General features: G+C 38.4%; 1 protein-coding gene across 1 annotated transcript in view; it reads right to left on the reverse strand.

Moving 5' to 3' along the window:
- Positions 1-448: 448 nt before the first annotated feature.
- Positions 449-20,610, reverse strand: part of LOC114416744 (nuclear pore complex protein NUP205) — a 54,172-nt gene continuing 34,010 nt past the window's right edge. Inside the window, exons 27-45 of the mRNA XM_028381730.1 lie at positions 19,054-19,146; positions 18,781-18,894; positions 18,190-18,360; positions 18,059-18,114; positions 17,873-17,945; positions 17,552-17,742; positions 17,329-17,455; positions 17,162-17,239; positions 16,340-16,504; positions 14,189-14,353; positions 13,974-14,111; positions 13,631-13,774; positions 2,555-2,677; positions 2,347-2,442; positions 2,087-2,224; positions 1,884-1,984; positions 1,278-1,397; positions 928-1,060; positions 449-735 (exon numbers count right to left, since the gene is read on the reverse strand). Coding sequence (XP_028237531.1) covers positions 652-735; positions 928-1,060; positions 1,278-1,397; positions 1,884-1,984; positions 2,087-2,224; positions 2,347-2,442; positions 2,555-2,677; positions 13,631-13,774; positions 13,974-14,111; positions 14,189-14,353; positions 16,340-16,504; positions 17,162-17,239; positions 17,329-17,455; positions 17,552-17,742; positions 17,873-17,945; positions 18,059-18,114; positions 18,190-18,360; positions 18,781-18,894; positions 19,054-19,146 — 2,310 coding nt within the window. The 3' untranslated portion in view covers positions 449-651. The remainder of the gene's footprint in view (positions 736-927; positions 1,061-1,277; positions 1,398-1,883; positions 1,985-2,086; positions 2,225-2,346; positions 2,443-2,554; positions 2,678-13,630; positions 13,775-13,973; positions 14,112-14,188; positions 14,354-16,339; positions 16,505-17,161; positions 17,240-17,328; positions 17,456-17,551; positions 17,743-17,872; positions 17,946-18,058; positions 18,115-18,189; positions 18,361-18,780; positions 18,895-19,053; positions 19,147-20,610) is intronic.

The following is a 20,610-nucleotide window of genomic DNA, read 5'->3' on the forward strand; positions in this document are numbered from 1 at the left end:
CCAGTCATTTACGCTTTTTCTAAAAGGTATCCTGACTTTTTGCTTGATGCAGCAACTTTATGAATTGTGTAGATCCGATAACATGTGTACCAAAAAAGAAAATGAAAACAAGAAAAAAATGAGCTTAAGTTGTCAGAGCACTCAATTGGAAGAACGTAGAAAAACATTTAGCTCAATTGCATTTCTTCCAATTGGTACGTTTTATTTGACAACAGATCCGTTGTTGGTACACGTTAGAGGCTCTACACACAATTCATAAGGAGCTGCATAATGTAAAAAGTCAGGATTCCTTTTAGAAAAAGCGTAAATGACAGGGAACAATGCAAAACAATAAAAAAACAAATTAACTCCACCATATTAAATATGATACGCACAAGATCAAAAACATCTGACCAGAAAACCAAATCCATAGTAATGCATTTACATCAGGCTTCAAAAGCTTTTCCAGGATATCAAGAATAACTTTCATGCAACTACAGATATAACATTAAAAGGGCACAGTTGACTTGCATCTGCACTACATAAAGGGTGAAGTTAATTTCTTACAGGTTGAACTCAATTCCAAGACTATAATTAGAACTTTACATAATTTACAGCGCACAATCAGTTAATTTAAGTGGAGTAATTGAATTTGGGAAGCCACTTAATAATCTACACAATCAATTTTTGAATTGCAAGATCTTTGGCAGAAGTTGCTAATCTGCGGAATACTTTGAGATTGTGCCCTACTTTCTCCTGAAAAGAAAAAAAAAAGCAATGATCAAGGTGAGCATCTTAATTACAAGCATACTAACATAGCTCAATTAGGGGAAACTTGATTTAAACTAAATACATGACAATTTTGCATATACGACCATATTATGGAAAGATCCAGAACTGACAAAACCATTGGAACATTAACAAGAATTACAGTATTGGAACCCATACCTCACTCAGCAACTCAAGTCGCTCAAGGGTTGGAACTAACTTTCCATATAACATAGCAACGTCCTGTTGTGCATCATATTTGGCACCATATGCAATTGTTTTTGTACTCAAGGTAGAATCGAGTGCAACAGAGCTGCCAAAAGATACAACAAGATTTAGCCTAAAGAAAATGTAAGAGTTATATGCTATGACAACACAACTCATTGTTTACATCAAGATAGGGCTTGGTTTCCTCTTTTTCCTTTGTATGGCCATAAAACTTTAATCTTTAGGAACACAAGACTGTATCTTGATTTTAGCTCCATTAACAATAGCATTCATATTACCTTTCCGGAAAATTAATGTCTTACCTCTCTTGAAGATGGATAAGGATGATATTTAGCACATGTTCAGAGAGTGGCAGTAATAAAATGATTAGCTGATCCCTACTAGCAACAACTCGACACATTTCTACCATTGCAATGTACCTCCTGTAAAACATGTTTTACAAGGAATGTTATGGAAAATGGAGAAAGATACTAAAATTTGGAGAACATAGTAATAAATGTGAGCAGATATATAAACCAAATAATCATAGAACTCAAATTAAATAAAAAATAGAGCAGAAATAAGTTGAGATAAAAAGATAATTAGTACTATTTGGCTGCAAAAGGAAAATACAGAGGAATGATAATTCCTGCTGCCCAGCTCAACTCAGAGAACAGAAAGGTCTCTGCCCACAACTAACTAAATGATTCTCCCCCCTTTTTCTCTCTCTAATCACACCCCTGATAACAGATTTTCCCATTACACGGATCACACCCTTTTCTCACTCCTTGCCACGTGGGTATTCCCATTCTGCCCCTTACTACTTTTAACATAAACCTGCCACACATTGGGCTTGGGCCACTGCTGGATTCACGGCTCATTTGGACCCCTTTTCACATTGGAGGTCCTAATACAGACAAATGACTAACCTTTTATGTATGTTATCTGAAGATGAAACAGAGTCTTGCCGGACACACATATTGATGATTTCATCAACTTCCTGCCTTGACAGTTCATTTATGTCTCGAATCTGCAAAACCACATATAAGATGTTGCTTATGTTTATAAAACAAGCAATAATGTAAAACATATCAGGATGAAGATAAAGAGACAAGTTTCTTTGCATTCTCACCTTATTCAGTAACAAGGATTTCTCCTCAGCTGCCCTTTCAAAAGCAGTTGTGACAGAAAAAAGAAGAGAATTAAGCAAGCTCAATGTGGGTTGTTGAAGTTCAACAGAAGCAGCGTAACTGGAACAGGCATCTGAAGGCTGAGACAGCATATAAACAAATTTCTGTTTCACTAACAAGGGGAAAAAATGCAGATACAAAAGACAAATAGGGAAAATAGCTCAAGGTCAATATCAAACTGCCTGCTGAATGTATAGTATACCTGTAATCTCAGGGATTTCTTTGTGACTAGAAAATACAAGTAAGAGCTCAGGCTGTAGCACAAATTAAACATCTGTAGTTCTGAATTCCTCTGATTCTGATCACTCATCAGGCAATATCACCAAAAGATAGGGATCATTATTATGTACACAATGCCAGAACATTCTTTCCCAAATCCAAAACGTGAATTAAGAAAACTGCAAACTCACCTCAGGTGATACTCTTGATTGAGCAAAACTAGGAATCTTTGAATCACGTGAGAAAAGAGCATGCATCAGACCAAAAAGCCCTTGAACAAAACCGTACTCATTGCTCTCTTCATATGGCCAAACCTATCACAAATAGGAAAAAAAAAATGTAAAGCAACAATAAGAAACAACTCTAATTCACTAAGTAGCATTAACATCAGTAATGGACATTTTCAGAAACCTTTGGGGGCTGGAACTTGGAAGTATGTCACCATTGTGCATTGAATAGAAGATTATGTAAACCAGTCACATGAAAGGTAAAGTTGGCAAAGCATTTGACTACATAGTAATTTATCTAAATATAATATCATTTGACTTCACCTAACACCTATTAAGGCATATAGGAGAGTATACTTACTCACCCAGCAGTAGCGCCTTTTCTTTTCATAACTGTTAGTCTGATTATTTGGGTAACTGTCTATATATACAGATTCGTAAACAGTTACTCATTAGGTTGATTTTATCAATACAATCTCTCTCTCTCTCTCTCACTCTGAATCTATTATGGTATCGGAGCAAGGTTGATCCTAGGCTAATTTTTTATGGCTTCCACTTCATCTCTTCCTCCTCCACCGCCGTTGTCTCCGGCAGTGACACCTTCTCCTGCTTTGTTTTCACATTCTATCTCAGCAAACTCCAATTACATTATTTGGTATAATGAAGTTCAGCTGGTCATCAAAGGTCATGGTTTATTGGATTTTCTGGTTGCTCCGATCACTCCGTCGCGATTTGATACTGTCGCTGATCACGGTGCGGGGATTGTGTTGCAGGAGTATCTAAACTGGGAAAACCAGATTCTAAACTATCGTTCTTCCTCGTCTTGTTGGATGCAACACTTTATGGCAGCTCTGGGAGAAACTCCATGCGCATTTTTACTCTATTGCTCGCACGAAGAAAAGGCAGCTTTGTATGGATCTGCGCAATGTCTCTCTGGAAAATTACAGGATCATTGATTATCTTCTCCACATTCAGACGCTTGTTGATTCGCTCACTTCCATTGGTGATTCTGTTTCGCAGAGTGAGCACGTGAATATTATTCTTGAGGGACATCCAACGAAGTATGAATCAACGATAGCCTTCATTTACAATAAGTCTAAACTGATGCCTATTGTCAGTGATGGATCCAGAAAATATTTTGTGGGGGCAAAATATAATCTAATATTTTCTCAGACGAAAGATAGTATAAACTCTACCAAAAGAGTATTAGAAAAATTGAAAATAATAAAAACTAAAATGATAAAGTGAATAAAATTAGTACCAATTTATTTTCTCTTTTATCTTGTTTTTAATTTTTTTACATTCATCTTTTTAAAATAATTTTCTAATGGGGGCAACACCTAGTTTTTTACGAGAGCAAAAAAAATGTTTATTCACTATATTTTAACCAGTTTTAAATTGGTTCTAAGAACTGGATCAGTTTCGAACTGGTTTTTGAATTATTTTTTTTTTAAAATAAAAAAAAATCCAAGTGAAAACCAGTTCGCTTAACCAAACCGGTTTTGTAGAAACAATTCAGTTAACTAAATTGGTTTTATAAAACAACACTCTCCTTTTTTCTTGAACTAGTTCAAGAAAAAACTAATTTGATTTAGATTCGGTTCAATCCGAACTGGTTTTTTTGCACACCCCTACTTCTAACAATGGAGGTTACATTAACTCCGGTAATTACAACAATTTTGGCCGTGGTGGTGGTGGCTGGAATAACTTCTACCACGGTGGCCACGAGGGAGGTTGTGGCCGTGGGGCACATGGTGGTGGAAAGTTTGTTGATGTACAATGTCAGGTTTGTCACAAGTATGGTCATGAGGCAACCTATTGTCATCAATCTCTAACCTATGGATTATACCAACTCATCTTCTCCTCAACTCTTAATCTAAAACCCAAACACCCACTCAACCTTCACAATGGCTTTCTACCACTGCTCAACCTCAGTATACTACCTTTTTCACCCTTACCCGCCCCAATACATGACACCTTACTATTATCCCCCACCTCTAGTTCAGCCTTACCCCTCCACCTCCTCAAGACCTATACCCCAGGTTCATGTTGCCATTGTGCAACCAGCCCAAACTTCCAATTGATACCCTGATTCTGGTGCTTCTCACCATGTAACCAATGTATCCCACAACATTTAGCAACTCACTCCTTTTGAGGGCCCTGATCAGATTACTATTGGCAATGGTCAAGGTCTCAATATAAATGCTCCAGGTGTCTCTTCCTTTCATTCTCCTTTCAACTCTAAAGTACCTTAACTCTTAAAAGCTAGTTATTCGTTCCTTCAATCACTAAAAATCTTCTAAGTGTTAACCAATTCTGCAAAGATAACTCAGTTTTCTTTGAATTTCATTCCACTTCCTTGACTCCACTTCCTAAAGAGGTGCTTATTCATGGATTGGTGGGTCATGATGGACTCCACTTCCTTGACTTGCTTCAGCCCTCAAAGCCTCACTTAGCACCTATATTGTAGTCTAGTATCTCTGTAAATAGGATGCACAATACTTCCTTTGTAAGTCCCTCTTCTTGTTTGAATCATGTACCCCATATAAATGTTGCTTTCCACTTGTACTGATTCTTATGCCATTTGGCACTCCAGACTTGGTCGTCCAAGTGCCAATGTTCTAAAACTTGTACTCAAGTTGTGTAATATTTCCCCTATTAATAAAACAAGTTCAGATTTTTGTTCCCATTGTTGTGTTGGTAAATCTCCAGACTCCCTTCCTCCTCTTCTATGTCTGTTTACTAAAAACCTTTTGAGTTGGTATATACTGATCATTGGGGTCCAGCACTGATGAGAATCCTGAAACTAGCCAAATACAGGCTAAAGGCCCAAGTGGAGAAGGACAAAGCCTCCGAGTGGAGAAGGATGAAGGCCCAAAGGCAAAGACACTATCAAGACTATTAATTGTTGCTGAAGGCCCAGATTAATTTGAAGGCCCATAATAAATATGTTCTATTTATTTTTATTTATAATTTTTTTGGCCCAAACTATTTTGAAGGCCCATGTCTATTTTTATCTTTTTGTTCAGATACACTATAAGTATTTGTTTTTGTTTTCAATAAAGGGGACTTTTTGGCATTTTCATAAAATTTGGTGAGAGTGTCTCTCTGGGTTCCTTGTTGAACCAATCTCAGACTTATCAAAGTAATCATTGTGGCGTCTACCCTGACTTATCTTCCTTCACCGGAAGTGACGTCATCCAAATCTTCGTTGCCTGTATCAAGTGATCCGCTCCTGGTCAGGATCACATCAAGCACCCTCTACTTCTCATTCGGGCTTCAATTACTATGTAACTTATGTTGATGCTCATTCCGGATTTACCTGGTTATATCTGCTAAAAAGCAAGTCAGACACACCAACAGTTTTCAGACAGTTTCACACTATGGTTCAAACTCAGTTCAGTCTGACTGGGGAGGTGAATACAGACCTTTCACCAAATTTCTTGCTGAACTTGGGTGTCATTCACAGACTTATTTGTCCACATTCCCATCACCAAAATGGGGTTGTGGAAAGGAAGCACAAACGCATAGTAGAAATGGCTTTAACTATGCTGTCTCAAGCTATCTTTGCCATGGAGTATTGGGATCATGCTATTACCTCAAGTGTGTACTTAATCAACAGGATCCCTTCTTCTGCAATTCAAAAGGCTGTCCTTTATCAAAAGCTATTTGATAAACTTCCAGATTACAAATTTCTGCTTGTTTACTTATCCTTAAGTCTTTGGCAGTGTCTGTTTCCCTTTACTCAGACCATACAACCAGCACAAGTTTCAGCCTAGATCTCAGGAATGTGTTTTTCTAGGCTACTCTTTATCTCACAAAGGCTACAAGTGTCTCTCTGTTGGATGTAGTCTTCAATGAAGCCAAGTTTCCAAATCCTCAACTCTTTGCTGAACCTGCTGCTGCTTCATCTTCCACACTCCAGCCTAACATTTTGGCTGTTTTGCCTAACACTCACTCCTGCAGTGACTATGGCTCCGTCTCTCCACTCACAGCAGGCTCTAATGGTGAGGCTCCATCCTCTTCCACCAGTCCCATTACAGCAGCTGATGTTGATACTGGTTCCCCTTCACCAGTGGTAGCCTCCCCTGCAATAACAGCTCCAGAACCTGATGTTTCTACATCTGTGCAACCCTCTACAGTTCTGGTCAGGCCTGAAAATATTCACTCTATGTGCACAAGAGCTAAAGCTGGGATTGTCAAACCCAGAATTCAACCTACACTCCTTACTCATGCTGACCAAATCAACAAAGTCAGCTCTTGCATGTCCCATCTGGCATGCAGCAATGAGAGCAGAATATGATGCTCTTCTTAACAATCAGACTTGGACACTTGTTGATTTACCTCTCTCAAGAGTCTCCCATTGGTTGCAAATGGGTTTTAAGGGTTAAAAAAAACCCAGATGGTACAGTTAGCAAATATAAAGCCAGGCTTGTTGCCAAAGGCTTTCATCAAAGACTTGGGTATGATTACAATGAGACTTTCACACCTGTAATCAAACTTGTTACTGTCAAAATTCGTTTGACTCTTGCTATTACTCATAAATGGAAACTCCAGCAGCTTGATGTCAACAATGCCTTCCTCAATGGCATTCTTCAGGAGGAAGTCTTCATGACTCAGCCACCTGGCTTCGAAGCTTCCAACAAGCAGACTTGGAATGTGATGTTTGGGATCTTCATGACTCAACCACCTGGCTTTGATGTCAACAATGCCTTCCTCAATGGCATTCTTAGATTCTTAGAATGTGAGTTTAGGTCTAACTCAATCCCAAAAGCTAGCTCAAGGGGTGAGGATTGTCCCTCACTTATATACTCTAACTTGAGTTTAGGCAACAGGTTTTTTTCTTCCGCTGCGTGGCCTGTATTGCCGCTTTTTCCCCTCCCTTTGATGGCCTATATTGCCATTTTTTTCTGCCTTAAAATACCCTCCACGCATTTGAATCTCACCCAACAAAACTGAAAATGCCTGCAGCAGCCAATAACCCCGCCCAAGCCAAAAATAACAGCACTGTTGAGCTGCAAAATATTCAACCCAGCCATCGTCTCAATGGCAAAAACTACCTCAATGGTCTCACTTTGTCCAATCCTTTCTAAAAAGAAGGGCAAGTTGAATCATCTTACAGGGAAAGATGCACCAAAATCCACAGACAGTACCTTTGGTACATGGGATGAAGCAGATGCAGTAGTGATGACGTGGTTGTGGAATTCCATGGTGCCAGAGGTGAGCGATGCTTGCATGTTCATGAAGACCGCAAAGGATGTGTGGGATAGTTGTAAACAAAACTATTCCAAGGTTGGTGATGCTGCTCAAATTTATGAAATTAAAATGAAGATCCCGACTACCAAACAAGGAGACCGATCCGCTAGTGAGTATGCCCAGACTATGCAGAATCTTTGGTTGAAGTTAGACCATTATGAACAATTTGAAGCAAAATGCACAGAAAATGCTGATTTACTAAAACCTTACAAGGAAAAGGACAGAATCTATAAGTTCTTGACAGGACTAAATAGTGAGTTTGATCCTGTAAGAATTCAGGTGCTGGGAAAGGAGTTATCCTCACTCAATGAAACCATGGCTGCCTTCCGGGTAGAAGAAGCACGTAGGGAGGTGATGGTGGAGCCTCAATCCACTGAAAGTTCTACCTTAATTGCAGAAAAGGGAAAGATTGATCAATGGCAAACCAGTCAACCTGGAGGTGTAGCCCCCAAGATGGAGATCGACAAAGGGAAGAACAAGGATTCTCTATGGTGTACCTTTTGTAAGAAGCGAAGACACACCCAAGATAGATGCTGGAAACTTCATGGTAAGCCTCCAAATCAGAACCGAAATTGGACCACCAAAGGTACTCAATGAGGAGAACCAGCACGAGCCCACCTGGCTTAGTCAGGTGCTGCAGCGGGCAGTCCATCCAGATCCCTTAGAGATTACAATACAGAAGAAATTAAAAAATTGAGATAAGTCCTAGAAACTTTAGTCAAACCCACTAACACAGGTAGTTCTTCCTTGGCATTCTCAGGTACTTCCTAAGCCTATGCTCTCAGTGTTCTACAATCTACTGCACAAGGGACATAGGTTGTTGATTCTGGAGCTACGGATCACATGACCCATTCCTCTACTGAATTTATCTCATATAGGCCTTGTCCCAACAATAAAAAAATTGCAACTGCAGATGGCACACTTATTACAGTTGTTGGAAAGGGAGACATTCTCCTAAGTTAGGATTTAAGTTTGAGAGATGTTTTACATGTGCCCAAATTATCTGTCAAACTACTTTATATTCATAAACTTACAACGGATTTACAATGTTTAGTGACATTCTCTCCCACACTTTGCAAATTTCAGGATTAGGGAATGAGGAAGATGATTGGACTTGCTAGGGAGGAAAATGGGTTCTACCTTCTTGAGAAAGCTCGTGGGACATGTAGCACTAAGAGTCAACTTCCAATGTTTTTGCTGTCAGAGTCACTTTCTTCCCACAATAAAGACCTCTGGTTGTGTCACTATCGTTTAGGTCACCCTTCATTTAGTACTCTAAAAATTATGTTTCCTAGCTTGTTTCAAGGACTAGACATAGGAGTGTTTCATTGTGACGATTGTGAATTTGCAAAACACACAAACATGTTAGCTTTCCTATCAGTAATAAAAGAATGTTAGTTCCTTTTTCCTTGGTACATAGTGATGTTTGGGGTGCATCCAACATTCCAAATATCTGGGTCCCGTTGGTTTGTCTTTTTTATTGATGATTGTACTCAGGTATCCTAGGTGTATCTCTTGAAACAGAAAAGCAAAGTCATTCAGATATTCCAATTTTTTTCAGATGACAAGAAATCAGTTTGAGATAGCCATCAAATGATTCCGTTCTGATAATGCCAAAGATTATTTTAACCAAACATTGTGTTCCTTCTTCAGTGAACATGGAATTAGTCATGAATCATCATGTGTCCACACCCCACAACAAAATGGGGTGGCTGAACAAAAAATTGGGCATCTTCTAGCTGTTAACCGAGCATCTTTATTCCATACAAACGTTCCAAAACAGTATTGGGGGGAGGTTGTCCTTACTGCTGCCTACTTGGTTAATTATTTACGCTCTCTCAGACTCTTCAAAACAGCAGCCTCATTCAACTGTTCTCCAAGTTTTACCCACACTTTAAAACTTCAAATAACCTTGTTCCTAGAATCTTTGGGTGTGTCCTTTGTCCACATTCATTCTCCTCATCGAGGAAAACTTGATCCTTGATCTATCAACTTCATATTTGTCGGTTACTCCCCTACCCAAAAGGGATACAAGTGTTATCATCCAGCCACAAACTTTGTGTCTATTGATGTCACTTTTGTTGAAACTGAATTTTTCTTTTCCCAACCTTATCTTCAGGGGGAGAACTCACGCATGGAAGATAAGGATTATTTGTTCAAGAATCTTTCATTCATCTCCCCAGGCAAATCCAATATACTTGAGTCAAGTCCTATACACATTTCTTCTAGTTCTACACACACTCCCTCTGCCCCTGCTTTGAGTCCAAAGACCACCGGAACATGGACTCCAAGTGTTGTCTGTCCACTACAAATTTACACACAAAGGGAAAAACCTATTATCCTACCTGTACAAGTTCCAGATTCTGAACTAATACCAGAAACTGAAACTAACGAGACTGTCTTGAAAGAGCAGAATATACTCCCTGAAACTGAAACTGATGGGATTGTTTTGGAGGAGCAGAATATGCCCATTGATGCTGAGGATTTTTCGATTGCAATAAGGAAAGGAGTTAGAACATGTACACAGAGGCCAAGGTATCCATTATCTCACTTCATGTCCTATGATAAACTGTCCAACAATCATAGAAGTTTTCTTACTCATTTAAACACTATCACTATCCCAAAAACTGCTAATGAAGCACTGGATAGCAAAGAAAGGAGAGAAGCTATGAAAGTTGAAATGGATGCACTAGAGAAAAATGAAACTTGGGAGTTGGTAGAACTTCCTAAAGAAAAGAAACTTGTTGGCTGTAGTGGGTATTCACTGTTAAATATAAGGCAGATGGGACACTACAAAGGTATAAGGCAAGATTAGTAGCTCCCCAAAGATACGGGATTGACTACCTTGAGACTTTTTTCTCTTGTTGCAAAAATGAACACTATTAGAATATTGTTGTCTCTAGCAGCTAACTATGGATGGAGTTTGCAGCAATTTGATGTCAAGAATGCTTTCCTACATGGCATCCTTGAAGAGGAAATTTACATGGAGGTCCCACCTGGGTTTAACTTTGAGAAAGGAAAGGTTTGTAAGCTAAGGAAGGCTCTCTATGGATTGAAACAGTCCCCTATGGCCTGGTTTGGCAGGTTTGCTATGGTGATGAAGGCAATAAGGTATAAACAAAGTCAAGGAGATCACACTTTTTTCATTAAGCATTCAGCTTCAGGGGGAGTTACTGCACTAATTGTCCTTGTGGATGATATAGTTGTAACAGGGAATGACAAAGCAGAAATAGACATCCTAAAAGGGTGTTTGATAAGAGTTTGAGATTAAAGAGCTAAGCAAATTAAAATACTTTCTTGGCCTTGAAGTGGCACATTCTCATCATGGTATTTTCATCTCCCAACAGAAATATGTGCTGGATTTATAATCTGAAACTGGTAAATTGGGATGCAAACCAGTAGAAACTCCTATTGAGCAGAATCACAGACTGAGTGAATATGTTGAAGATGCAACCGTGGACAGAGAATCCTATCAAAAACTAGTTGAAAAATTAATCTATTTGTCTCATACCACGCCAAACATAGCTTATGCAGTGGGAGTGGTAAGTCAGTTCATGCATAATCCCAAAGAAAATCATCTTAGAGCTGTTTACCACATTCTGCAGTACTTGAAAGGTACTCCTGGAAAGGGAATTTTATTTAAAAAAGGGGAGGAAATGACTTAGGAGGCCTATACAGATGCTGACTATGCTGGATCTCCTCCAGATACTGCACTTTTCTTGGAGGAAACTTGGTAACTTGGAGGAGCAAAAAATAAAACGTTATTGCAAGGTCAAGTGCAGAAGCAGAATTTCGGGCTATGGCCTTAGGAATTTGTGAACTCCTATGGCTAAAAATAATTCTAGATGACCTAAATATTGAGTGGAATGGACCTATGAAGCTATATTGTGATAACAAGTCAGCAATAAACATTGCACATAAGCCAGTGCAACATGATAGGACCAAGCATGTTGAAGTAGACAGACACTTAGTAAAGGAAAAGTTGGATAATGGGACAATTTGTACACTATTTGTATCCACAGGAAATCAGGTAGCAGATGTTCTAACAAAAGGATTAAGTGGCTCTACATTTCAATCTATTGTTAGCATGTTGGGAATGGATAACATCCACTCACCAACTTGAGGGGGAGTGTCAGAATCCCACTGTATATTTTATTTCCTTTTATAGATAGGATTTAAATCCCATAATTAGGAAATTTGATTAGCTGCATATTTTGTAGTTATGACCAGGAATCATTGAACCTTAATTATAGGAATTGACAGTGGGTACAATGATGAGCATTAGTTTAGGAGTTTTCTTTTTTAGATTACCTTGTATTCTCTTTAAGAGCAAATGCTCTTCTATCAATAATAATTAGAAAATTATTCTCTGACACTTGCCAAAGCTATTTATGGCCTTAAGCAGGCCCCAAGAACCTGGTTTGATAAACTCAGAACCACACTTCTCAACTACAAGTTCAAATCCAGAAAGTGTGACCCTTCTTTATTTGTTTACTTTGAATCCACTACTGTAATCTGCATGCTAGTCTATGTAAATGACAATATAGTGACAGGGAATAATCCAACCTTCATCAGGTCTCTGGTTTCCAAACTCAATTCTAAGTTCTCTCAAAGATTTGGGTGATCTTGACTACTTTTTGGGCATTGAGGTCAGCTCTCAATCTAATGGTTCCATCATTCTTAATCAGTCAAAGTATATTAGAGACCTATTGGCTAAGACTAATAAGGACGAAGCCAATCCTATTTCATCTCCCATGGTTGGTGGCTGCAAATTAACAAAAACGGGCCATGAGTCTTTCGCTGATCCTTCTCTATCGGTTGTAGGTGCTCTTCAATATGCAACTATCACAAGACCAGAAATTAGTTTCAGTTAACAAAGTTGGCCAGTCATTAGTAAACCCACTGAACAGCACTGGATGGTAGTTAAAAGGATACTTAGGTATCTCAAAGGCTCTATAAATTTTGGCTAGCATATGCAACCTAATTTCTGTGTCACATTACTCTGTCCAAGTCTATTGTGATGCTGACTGGGCATCTGATCTGGATGACAGAAGGTCAATCTCTAGTGCTGCCATCTTTCTAGGTCCCAATTTGGTATCTTGTAGTCAGTGATGGCCAGATCGAGTAGTGGCAGAGTATAGAAGTTTAGCTCAAGCTACAGATGAGGTAACTTGTATTCAATCTCGTTTGGTTGAACACAAGGTTCCTCATGCTCCTCGTAATATTCTGTGATATCCTTGGCCCATAATCTTGTTTTGCATTCCAGAACAAAACAAATAGAGCTTGATTTGTTCTTTGTTCTAAATAAGGTCATTGGAAAGCATCTTCAGGTGGTCCATGTTCCTGTCGCTGATCAGAGGGAAGATATTCTTAACAAGGCTCTCACCCCTGATACCTTTGCTACTTACAGAGCCAAGCTCAGTGTGGTTGAGAAGCATTTTTCCAACCACTGCTGAGCTTGCAGGGGGGTACAGGAGAGTATACTTACTCGCCCAGCAGTAGTGTCTTTTATTTTTGTATCTGTTAGTCTGATTAAGCTAACCACAGTTTTCTTATAGTTAGTTTTCTGTTAGGAACTAACTCAAGGTTAGTTGGCAGCTACATTTGTGTAACAGTCTATATAGACAGATTTGTAACCAGTTACTCATTGGGTTGATTTTATCAATACAATCTCACTTTCGTTCTCTCTCTCTCTCTCTCCCTTTTCTCTGAATCTATTAAGGCAGAGAAGCTAGATCCCACATCTGGTAAAAATATTTTAAATCGAGAGAAGTAAAACAATACCTTGCTAAGAATACCAACAACTAAATTGACCTGCTCTGTTCTTAGTTCATCTGCCTCGGCAATGTCTAAACGGAGAACTTGATCAAACAGTGATTGATGCCCTTTGATAAAATCGATTACTTCACGGACAATTTTATTCTTAACCTATGACAAGAGGAAGAAAGATATGTCACCATCTTCATCAATGCAACAAAAATTGGATTTCCTTTTAAACAAACTAAATTACAATTGAAATAATCATAAACCATAGGGAATCTGTTATAATGATTTGCTAGCAAGAGAGCAAGGAAAATTCATGAAAAAATATCATTTTAAAATTTTAAAGAGAAACACAAAAGCCAACCTCCAAAAAGTCAGATGTATCAACCAAGGAAGTTAGTGAAAACACTAATCTCAAGACTGGAGTAATAATCATCCGTTGTCTATCAACATCCACAGCCATATCTCTTCTAAGTCTTGTCTCAACCCACCTTAAACTTCCCTGCAGATTCTTTACCTTCAGTAAAAGTTAGCTGAAAAGAAAGTAGATGTGGCATTAACAAGGAAAAATTCCCTCACCTGTAAATTGATTGCTCTGCCAGATGCAAGATGCTCCAATATGCCCATGGAAAATAAAATCTGTGCTCCGGATTTTCCATACTTGTGACTGATTCTTAGTAGTAAAGCAAGTTCAGCCTCAAAAGTGCATGCCCTCTGCAATGAGTCCAGTGAAAGACTACCATCCTTGAACCAGACAAAATAAATAAAATCAGTATTATTGTATCCGTTGTAATTGGAGAGCCCAAGGCCTTATAAATCACACACCAAAATCCCATACTTTCAATGTCAGGCTCAGGTCCCATAGCTTGCAATTGAATCCTAACAGTGTCTTTGGCAAATCTTCAGAAAGATTGGCGTGCTGTGTTGCATGTTTCAGGCTTAGTTATCTACTTTTTAATTTCTTTTACCATTTAGTTCTTGTGGATTCCTTATCCTCTTGTATTTGTATCTCTCCCTCCTTAAAGAAAAATTCTTTGTTTATTTAAAGAAATTATCATTTGCGGGGCATGCCAGCAAACATTGAACTGAGTTACATCAGATATATCATTTGGGAGTCAAAGACATTAATTCCTTTAACTAATCTTTACTGGGTAAGTGGAATTGGAACCTATTTCAGCGACGGGAGAGTTGTGGGCTAGGGTGCTGGACTCAAAATATGGTAGGTGGAGGGGCCTAAGTGAAGGAATTAGAGCACAGGCAGAATCTATATGGTGGAGGGACCTAAAGCTTGTGGTTCAACATCCACAACATGGTGTGATAATCAACAACTCAACAATGTGGAAGGTGGGCTGTGGGGACAGGTTTAAATTTTGGGAGGATGCATGGATGGGTGGGGAAGAATCGCTGCTAGCAAGGTACCCCAGGTTGTATAGTATATCTTCACAGCAAAATCAATACATACAGCAAATGGGGGCCTTCAGAGATAATGGATGGGAGTGGGATTTCAGATGGAGGAGACCTATGTTCGATAATGAAGTAGATATGGCGGCCTCTTTCCTAAGGGAGGTCGAGTGTCTCAGGATTCAGGCTCAACAAGGTGACCAGTGGGTGTGGAAGGCAGATCCGAGTGGCCAATACACGGCCAAATCTGCCTATTGCGTTCTACGGGAGGAGGAGGCTGATGGGAACCTGGATGGGGCTTTTGAGGAACTGTGGAAGCTTAAGATTCCTCCAAAAATTTCGGTATTCGCATGGAGACTCATAAGAGATAGGCTCCCGACGAGGTCAAATTTGGGGAGGAGGCAAATTGAGGTAGACGACTCAAGGTGCCCTTTCTGCAGATCTGAGGAGGAAAGCGCAGCACACTTATTCTTTCATTGTAATAAAATATCTCCAGTTTGGTGGGAATCAATGTCATGGGTGAGTCTCACGGGGGCTTTCCCATATCAGCCAAGGCAACATTTTCTTTACCACATACATGGAGTGACAGAAGGAAAGAGGTCTAGTAGATGGAAATGGTGGTGGCTTGCATTGACTTGGACCATTTGGAAGCAAAGAAATGACATCATATTCTCCAATGGGAAGTTCAATGCTAACAGAATATTAGATGATGCAATTTTCTTGTTATGGACATGGCTCACACATTTGGAGAAGGATTTCGGTATCCATTTCAACCAATGGTCATCCAATATCAGAGCAGGATTCTCTAATAGTACAGGATAGCATACTCAAGCAAACAATTGTATTATCTTTATTTTCTCAGCATTGGTTCAAATACTGCATAGGGACCAATCCTGAGTTGTCTATTGTATTTTCTAGTACCTCTGGTACTCTTAATTAATATATTAGTATTTTGGCTGATAAAAAAAAATAATGAAAATTTATAAAATCAACTTTAAGTCTAAAACCTAAATATAATTTAAATGAACAGAAAAAATAATGGATACATTGCAAGCACCACATTCAAAAAATGAGTTGCACAGCACAACATTAATAACTACACAACAAACACACAAAGAGATGATCTCTCCAAGATTCAATGATTAGATGAATCCAGTAAGCTAAAGATATCCTCAAATGAGTGAAAATGATACCATCAAAACCATAATAAACACTTTAAAAAACCATATGTTAGATCCCTTGTGCAATGGAATGAACAGTCCATGACTGTATAACCAAAAAATACAATGTTTTAAAAATAGAAGAAAAAGTTGTGAAAAAAACAAGCACCTGATTGCAAACATTGCTTATGGCTGTAAAGCAAGACCTTAAAAAACCCCTGCTTTGAAGTTGGCTCAAGAAAAAGCGCTCATGATCTATATTAATCAATGCATCAAGAACATAAAGTGATATTGTCTTTCCAGGTTCACTACCATGGGTTGCATCTTTTACGACCTACAATTTCAAATTAATTGACACTGTAAATAATCGACAAAAACATAATATTATTCATCAAAATAAAGAAACGAATAAAAATGAATCTGAAAAATTAATGACAAACAGACCATAACCTGACATTGATAGCATATGGAAGCAACTAGCCCATAATATTAAAATTCTGTTACGGAAACAACAAGCATCGATATTTCTGTAGTCCAATGTGAGGATGGAATATTAACTCAATTTAAACAGACACTTCAACTACAGAAAAAAAAAAAAACACATGACCTTACTGTATTACCTTAACATGCATGTTTGACTCGTTGTTTTTAAAGAAATAACTGTTAGCTTAATCAAGAAGAAAAGAAATGATACAGCAGATCAAATCCACTAATATTCTAATTAGTACAAAGACAATACAGCAAACAAGTTTAACAAATTTCATGCTTTATACCCCTCCCCCTCCTCAACACCTTCCATACCCCAACTAAATCAACAATTGTGAACTATTAGACAGCAATATTATTTCTGTTCAGAGAACAACCTATAATCTTCTACAGGCGGAAGCAGGACAATCCCATATTAAAAACAACAAAAGATTATTCATAAGCACATAAAAAAGAATTGAATAGTGATGCATATAAAAAAAACTTAGTAAGAGTAGCAAATAACCAGATTCAAAATGCTCTGAGCTTCTTTCCTCAAAGTTGAAAAGTTTGCACGAGCCAGTTCTGCTTGTTCTTTGTCAATCTGGGCAAAATGGAGAAGTAAATGCAATGAAGATTTAATCTGTCACCAGATTAAAATATGATTTCTGCACAAAAGTCAAGAAATTATACCTTTGGGAGATCAATATATTCATTATCTTGTTCACTGAGCAGCAAGAATTGAAGAACGGTGGTTGGAACATCAGGATCAACCACATTTTGGCAATACTGGAAATAGCTAAGAAGTAGAGCATATTGACTGTACAAAGACATGCAAAAGTAAGTTTGTCAATCAAAACTGTAATCATACAACCAGAGTGTAACATACCGTCTGAGTTCTGAATGTGTAACATACCGTCTCCTAAGAGCTTCTGAAGATTCATTTCTAAGAATTGCCATGATAAGCTTAAACAATATGGTCAGACAAGCACCATTTGATAATTGCTTCACCACAATGAGATCAAGGCATGTGATGTTATCAGAACTCAGACTGCCAGGGAACAAAAATCTTTCATCTCGCAGCTTAGCCATGCATGTCAATGCTACCTGAGGGAATTTTCATGTATGTAAACATAAATCAGTCTGTCTGGAAAGCTAACAAGTAAATACAGAACATAGATAGTTGAAGACCTCATCAATATTTCCAGACGATAAAATGATATATTGGAATATTTACCTGTGATAGTATGAATGCCATCCTCAATGAACAGTCAGGAGAAGCAGATGCACTAAGAGACACATCAAGGACCCTGCCAATGCAATTTAACAGTTACATAAATAGCATCAGTAATGATAATATCCACGATGACAAGAAGTTACTGCTTTTATGCTTTTTCATTAATGAAGAAGTTTGGAAACTCACTGAAAAAGAATTTCAGATCGATCTTCAAGCATTGTTAATCTTCTAGAAGCAGACACCTTTACAAAATAGTACAAAGTTAGAGAATATATATACATTAAAAAGTAAGTATATGGGGAAAAATAGATCCGCACCTCAACAATCTGAGACCAAGCAGTCAACATATGAAGTTGTGCAGCTTGTTCCTCAAGATTTTTATTGTATTTCCAACCCCATCTCAGCAACTGTTGAATTGTCTCACGAACATTATTAAGTTCAACTTCACTGCCAAGGTTACTTGCCTGGGCATATGCTGAATTATATTTCTGCAACGAGAAAATAGATTAAATTTTATACATAATACATTAAATGTAAAGCTACAATCCCAGTAATAAAGATACAAAAGAATATCTTCAATACCAAATTATTAATATTTAGAGTAAATTACCCTAACCACCCAAGATTTTGTGAACTAGACAAACACTGCCTGATTTTTTAACCATTACAGTAACCTCCCTTGTAGGGGGTGTTAGTATAATATATAAGAGTGTCAGTGTAATGTTTTCAAACATTAAGAGAGTGTTAGTGCAGCATATAACTATAAGGGGTTGTCATTGTAATGTTTTCAAACATAAAGGGGAGTTAGTGTAGGAATAGAAAAAAAGAGTGGAGTTATGTCTAATTTGAAAAAAGCTTATGGAGTGCAAGTGTAACTTGTTCTAATATTTAATAATAAGTGGACCAACCTGCCAAAGTTTGTCATGGAAAGAAGCAAGGTCAATTAGCCGATCACCTCTCTCGGAATAATAGTACACACCACCCTTTCCGGAATTTCCCGGATTTCCAAGTATGTCTTCTGCCTAAAATAATGTCCACCCAAAAACACATAGGAACAAGAAGAAATTAGTCAAGGACTTATATTCGATATTTAAAATAGGTCATTTCTGTAAAATGAGAATGAAAGACAGACAAACAAGGAAATAAATATAGATCTAATGTTTTAAGGATTAGTATCTCACCGGCAAGTCATATTTCATACCAGCCACAATATTTGAGAGCTGAGTAGTGGAATCTGGACATCTAAACTGAATGATTTCAAGCAATTCTAATACCTGAATTTCATAGAAAAATGTTGAATTTAACAGGAGAGGAATAGATGGAGTTAGAAATGGCAAAAAGTATAATTGACAGAGATTTTGAATGATAATGATCTCTTATTCAGTACAATACAGAAAGCAAAATATCCATAGATATACTTTGTAGAGACTAAGTGGGGACTATTTACAAGGCTAAGAGTAAATGAGTGCAGCTTACTAAATACTAATTCCTATGAATACTAAGTGCATTTTATAATGTGACTGTGATTGTGTGATACATGAATTCACCATTTATACCAATTCTGCGATGGGTTTGGATCAAATGTGAATTACAGCTCAAGATGTGGGTGGTGGATAGCCTTAACTAATTCTATATGGCAGCATAGGAATCAATTGATTTTCCAAGGAAAACCTTTTGATCCCTATAAAGTCATGGACCATGCTATTTTCTTAGCTTGGTCATGGTTAAAGGCTTATGATAAAGATTTCAGTATTAACTTCCATCACTGGTCTTCTAATATATCTACTTTTGTTGCCTAGATGGGTTTGGGTCTGAATGTTTTCTGTTGAGTATGTGTATTGTTTTGGAGGGTAGCACTCTGGTGCCTTGTAATTCTACTATTTGGTACCTCTGGTACTGATTTACCTATTAATGATATATATATTTTCAGCCTTCCCAAAAAAAAAAAATGAATCACTATTGCCCAAGTTTATTAAGTACTACCATTTCCAACACTCCCCTCAAGTTAAAGCTTACAAAGCTTTAAACTTGTTACAAGTAAACCCTTTTCTTGGTAACAATACTGGTCCCACCAACTGCAACAGTATATAGCGACATTGTTGGGTGTGGCTGTAACACTACCTGAATCCAAAACAATACCCCTTATTCCTCCAAATCAGTGTGCTTAAATGGCGGCCATGGCGGAGTTGCGTAGCGGATTTCTGAAAAAACACCACCGAATAGCGGTGGCGTGGCGGGTTAAAGATGGCGGCGCCATGGCGGATGTGGCGGCGAGGCGGAAAATGGCGAAATTTGTTTTTTTTTGTCCGTGATAGGAGTTGGGCTGACCCGACCCAACCCTACCCGGTAACTTAATGAAAACCACGACCCCCCCCCCCCTACCTTTCAGAAAGCAGCTGCAACCCCTCGAAGCTCCAACACACAGCGCGACCTCGGAACCTACCACCACCCCTGCAACCAGCCACAACAGCAGCCACGCGTAACCCACTGCACACAGCAGCCAGCAGCGACGACCCACGATGTGAACAACGCGGACGAGCACAGCAGCGACGACCCACGGCTCGAACGGCGACGACGAGCACGGAGAAGACGACCCCAACCCACACGCAAAACCGTGACTTATACTGGTGGGCAAAGCTTTTTTTTATGGTTTTGTTTTTGCTGCTTGACACCCCTTTTTACTGTCTACAGCTTTTTTTTGCATATTTCTATTTGACACCCCCCTTTTACTTTCGACA

The sequence above is a fragment of the Glycine soja genome, chromosome 6, assembly GCF_004193775.1.
Source record: "Glycine soja cultivar W05 chromosome 6, ASM419377v2, whole genome shotgun sequence".
NCBI lineage: Eukaryota > Viridiplantae > Streptophyta > Magnoliopsida > Fabales > Fabaceae > Glycine > Glycine soja.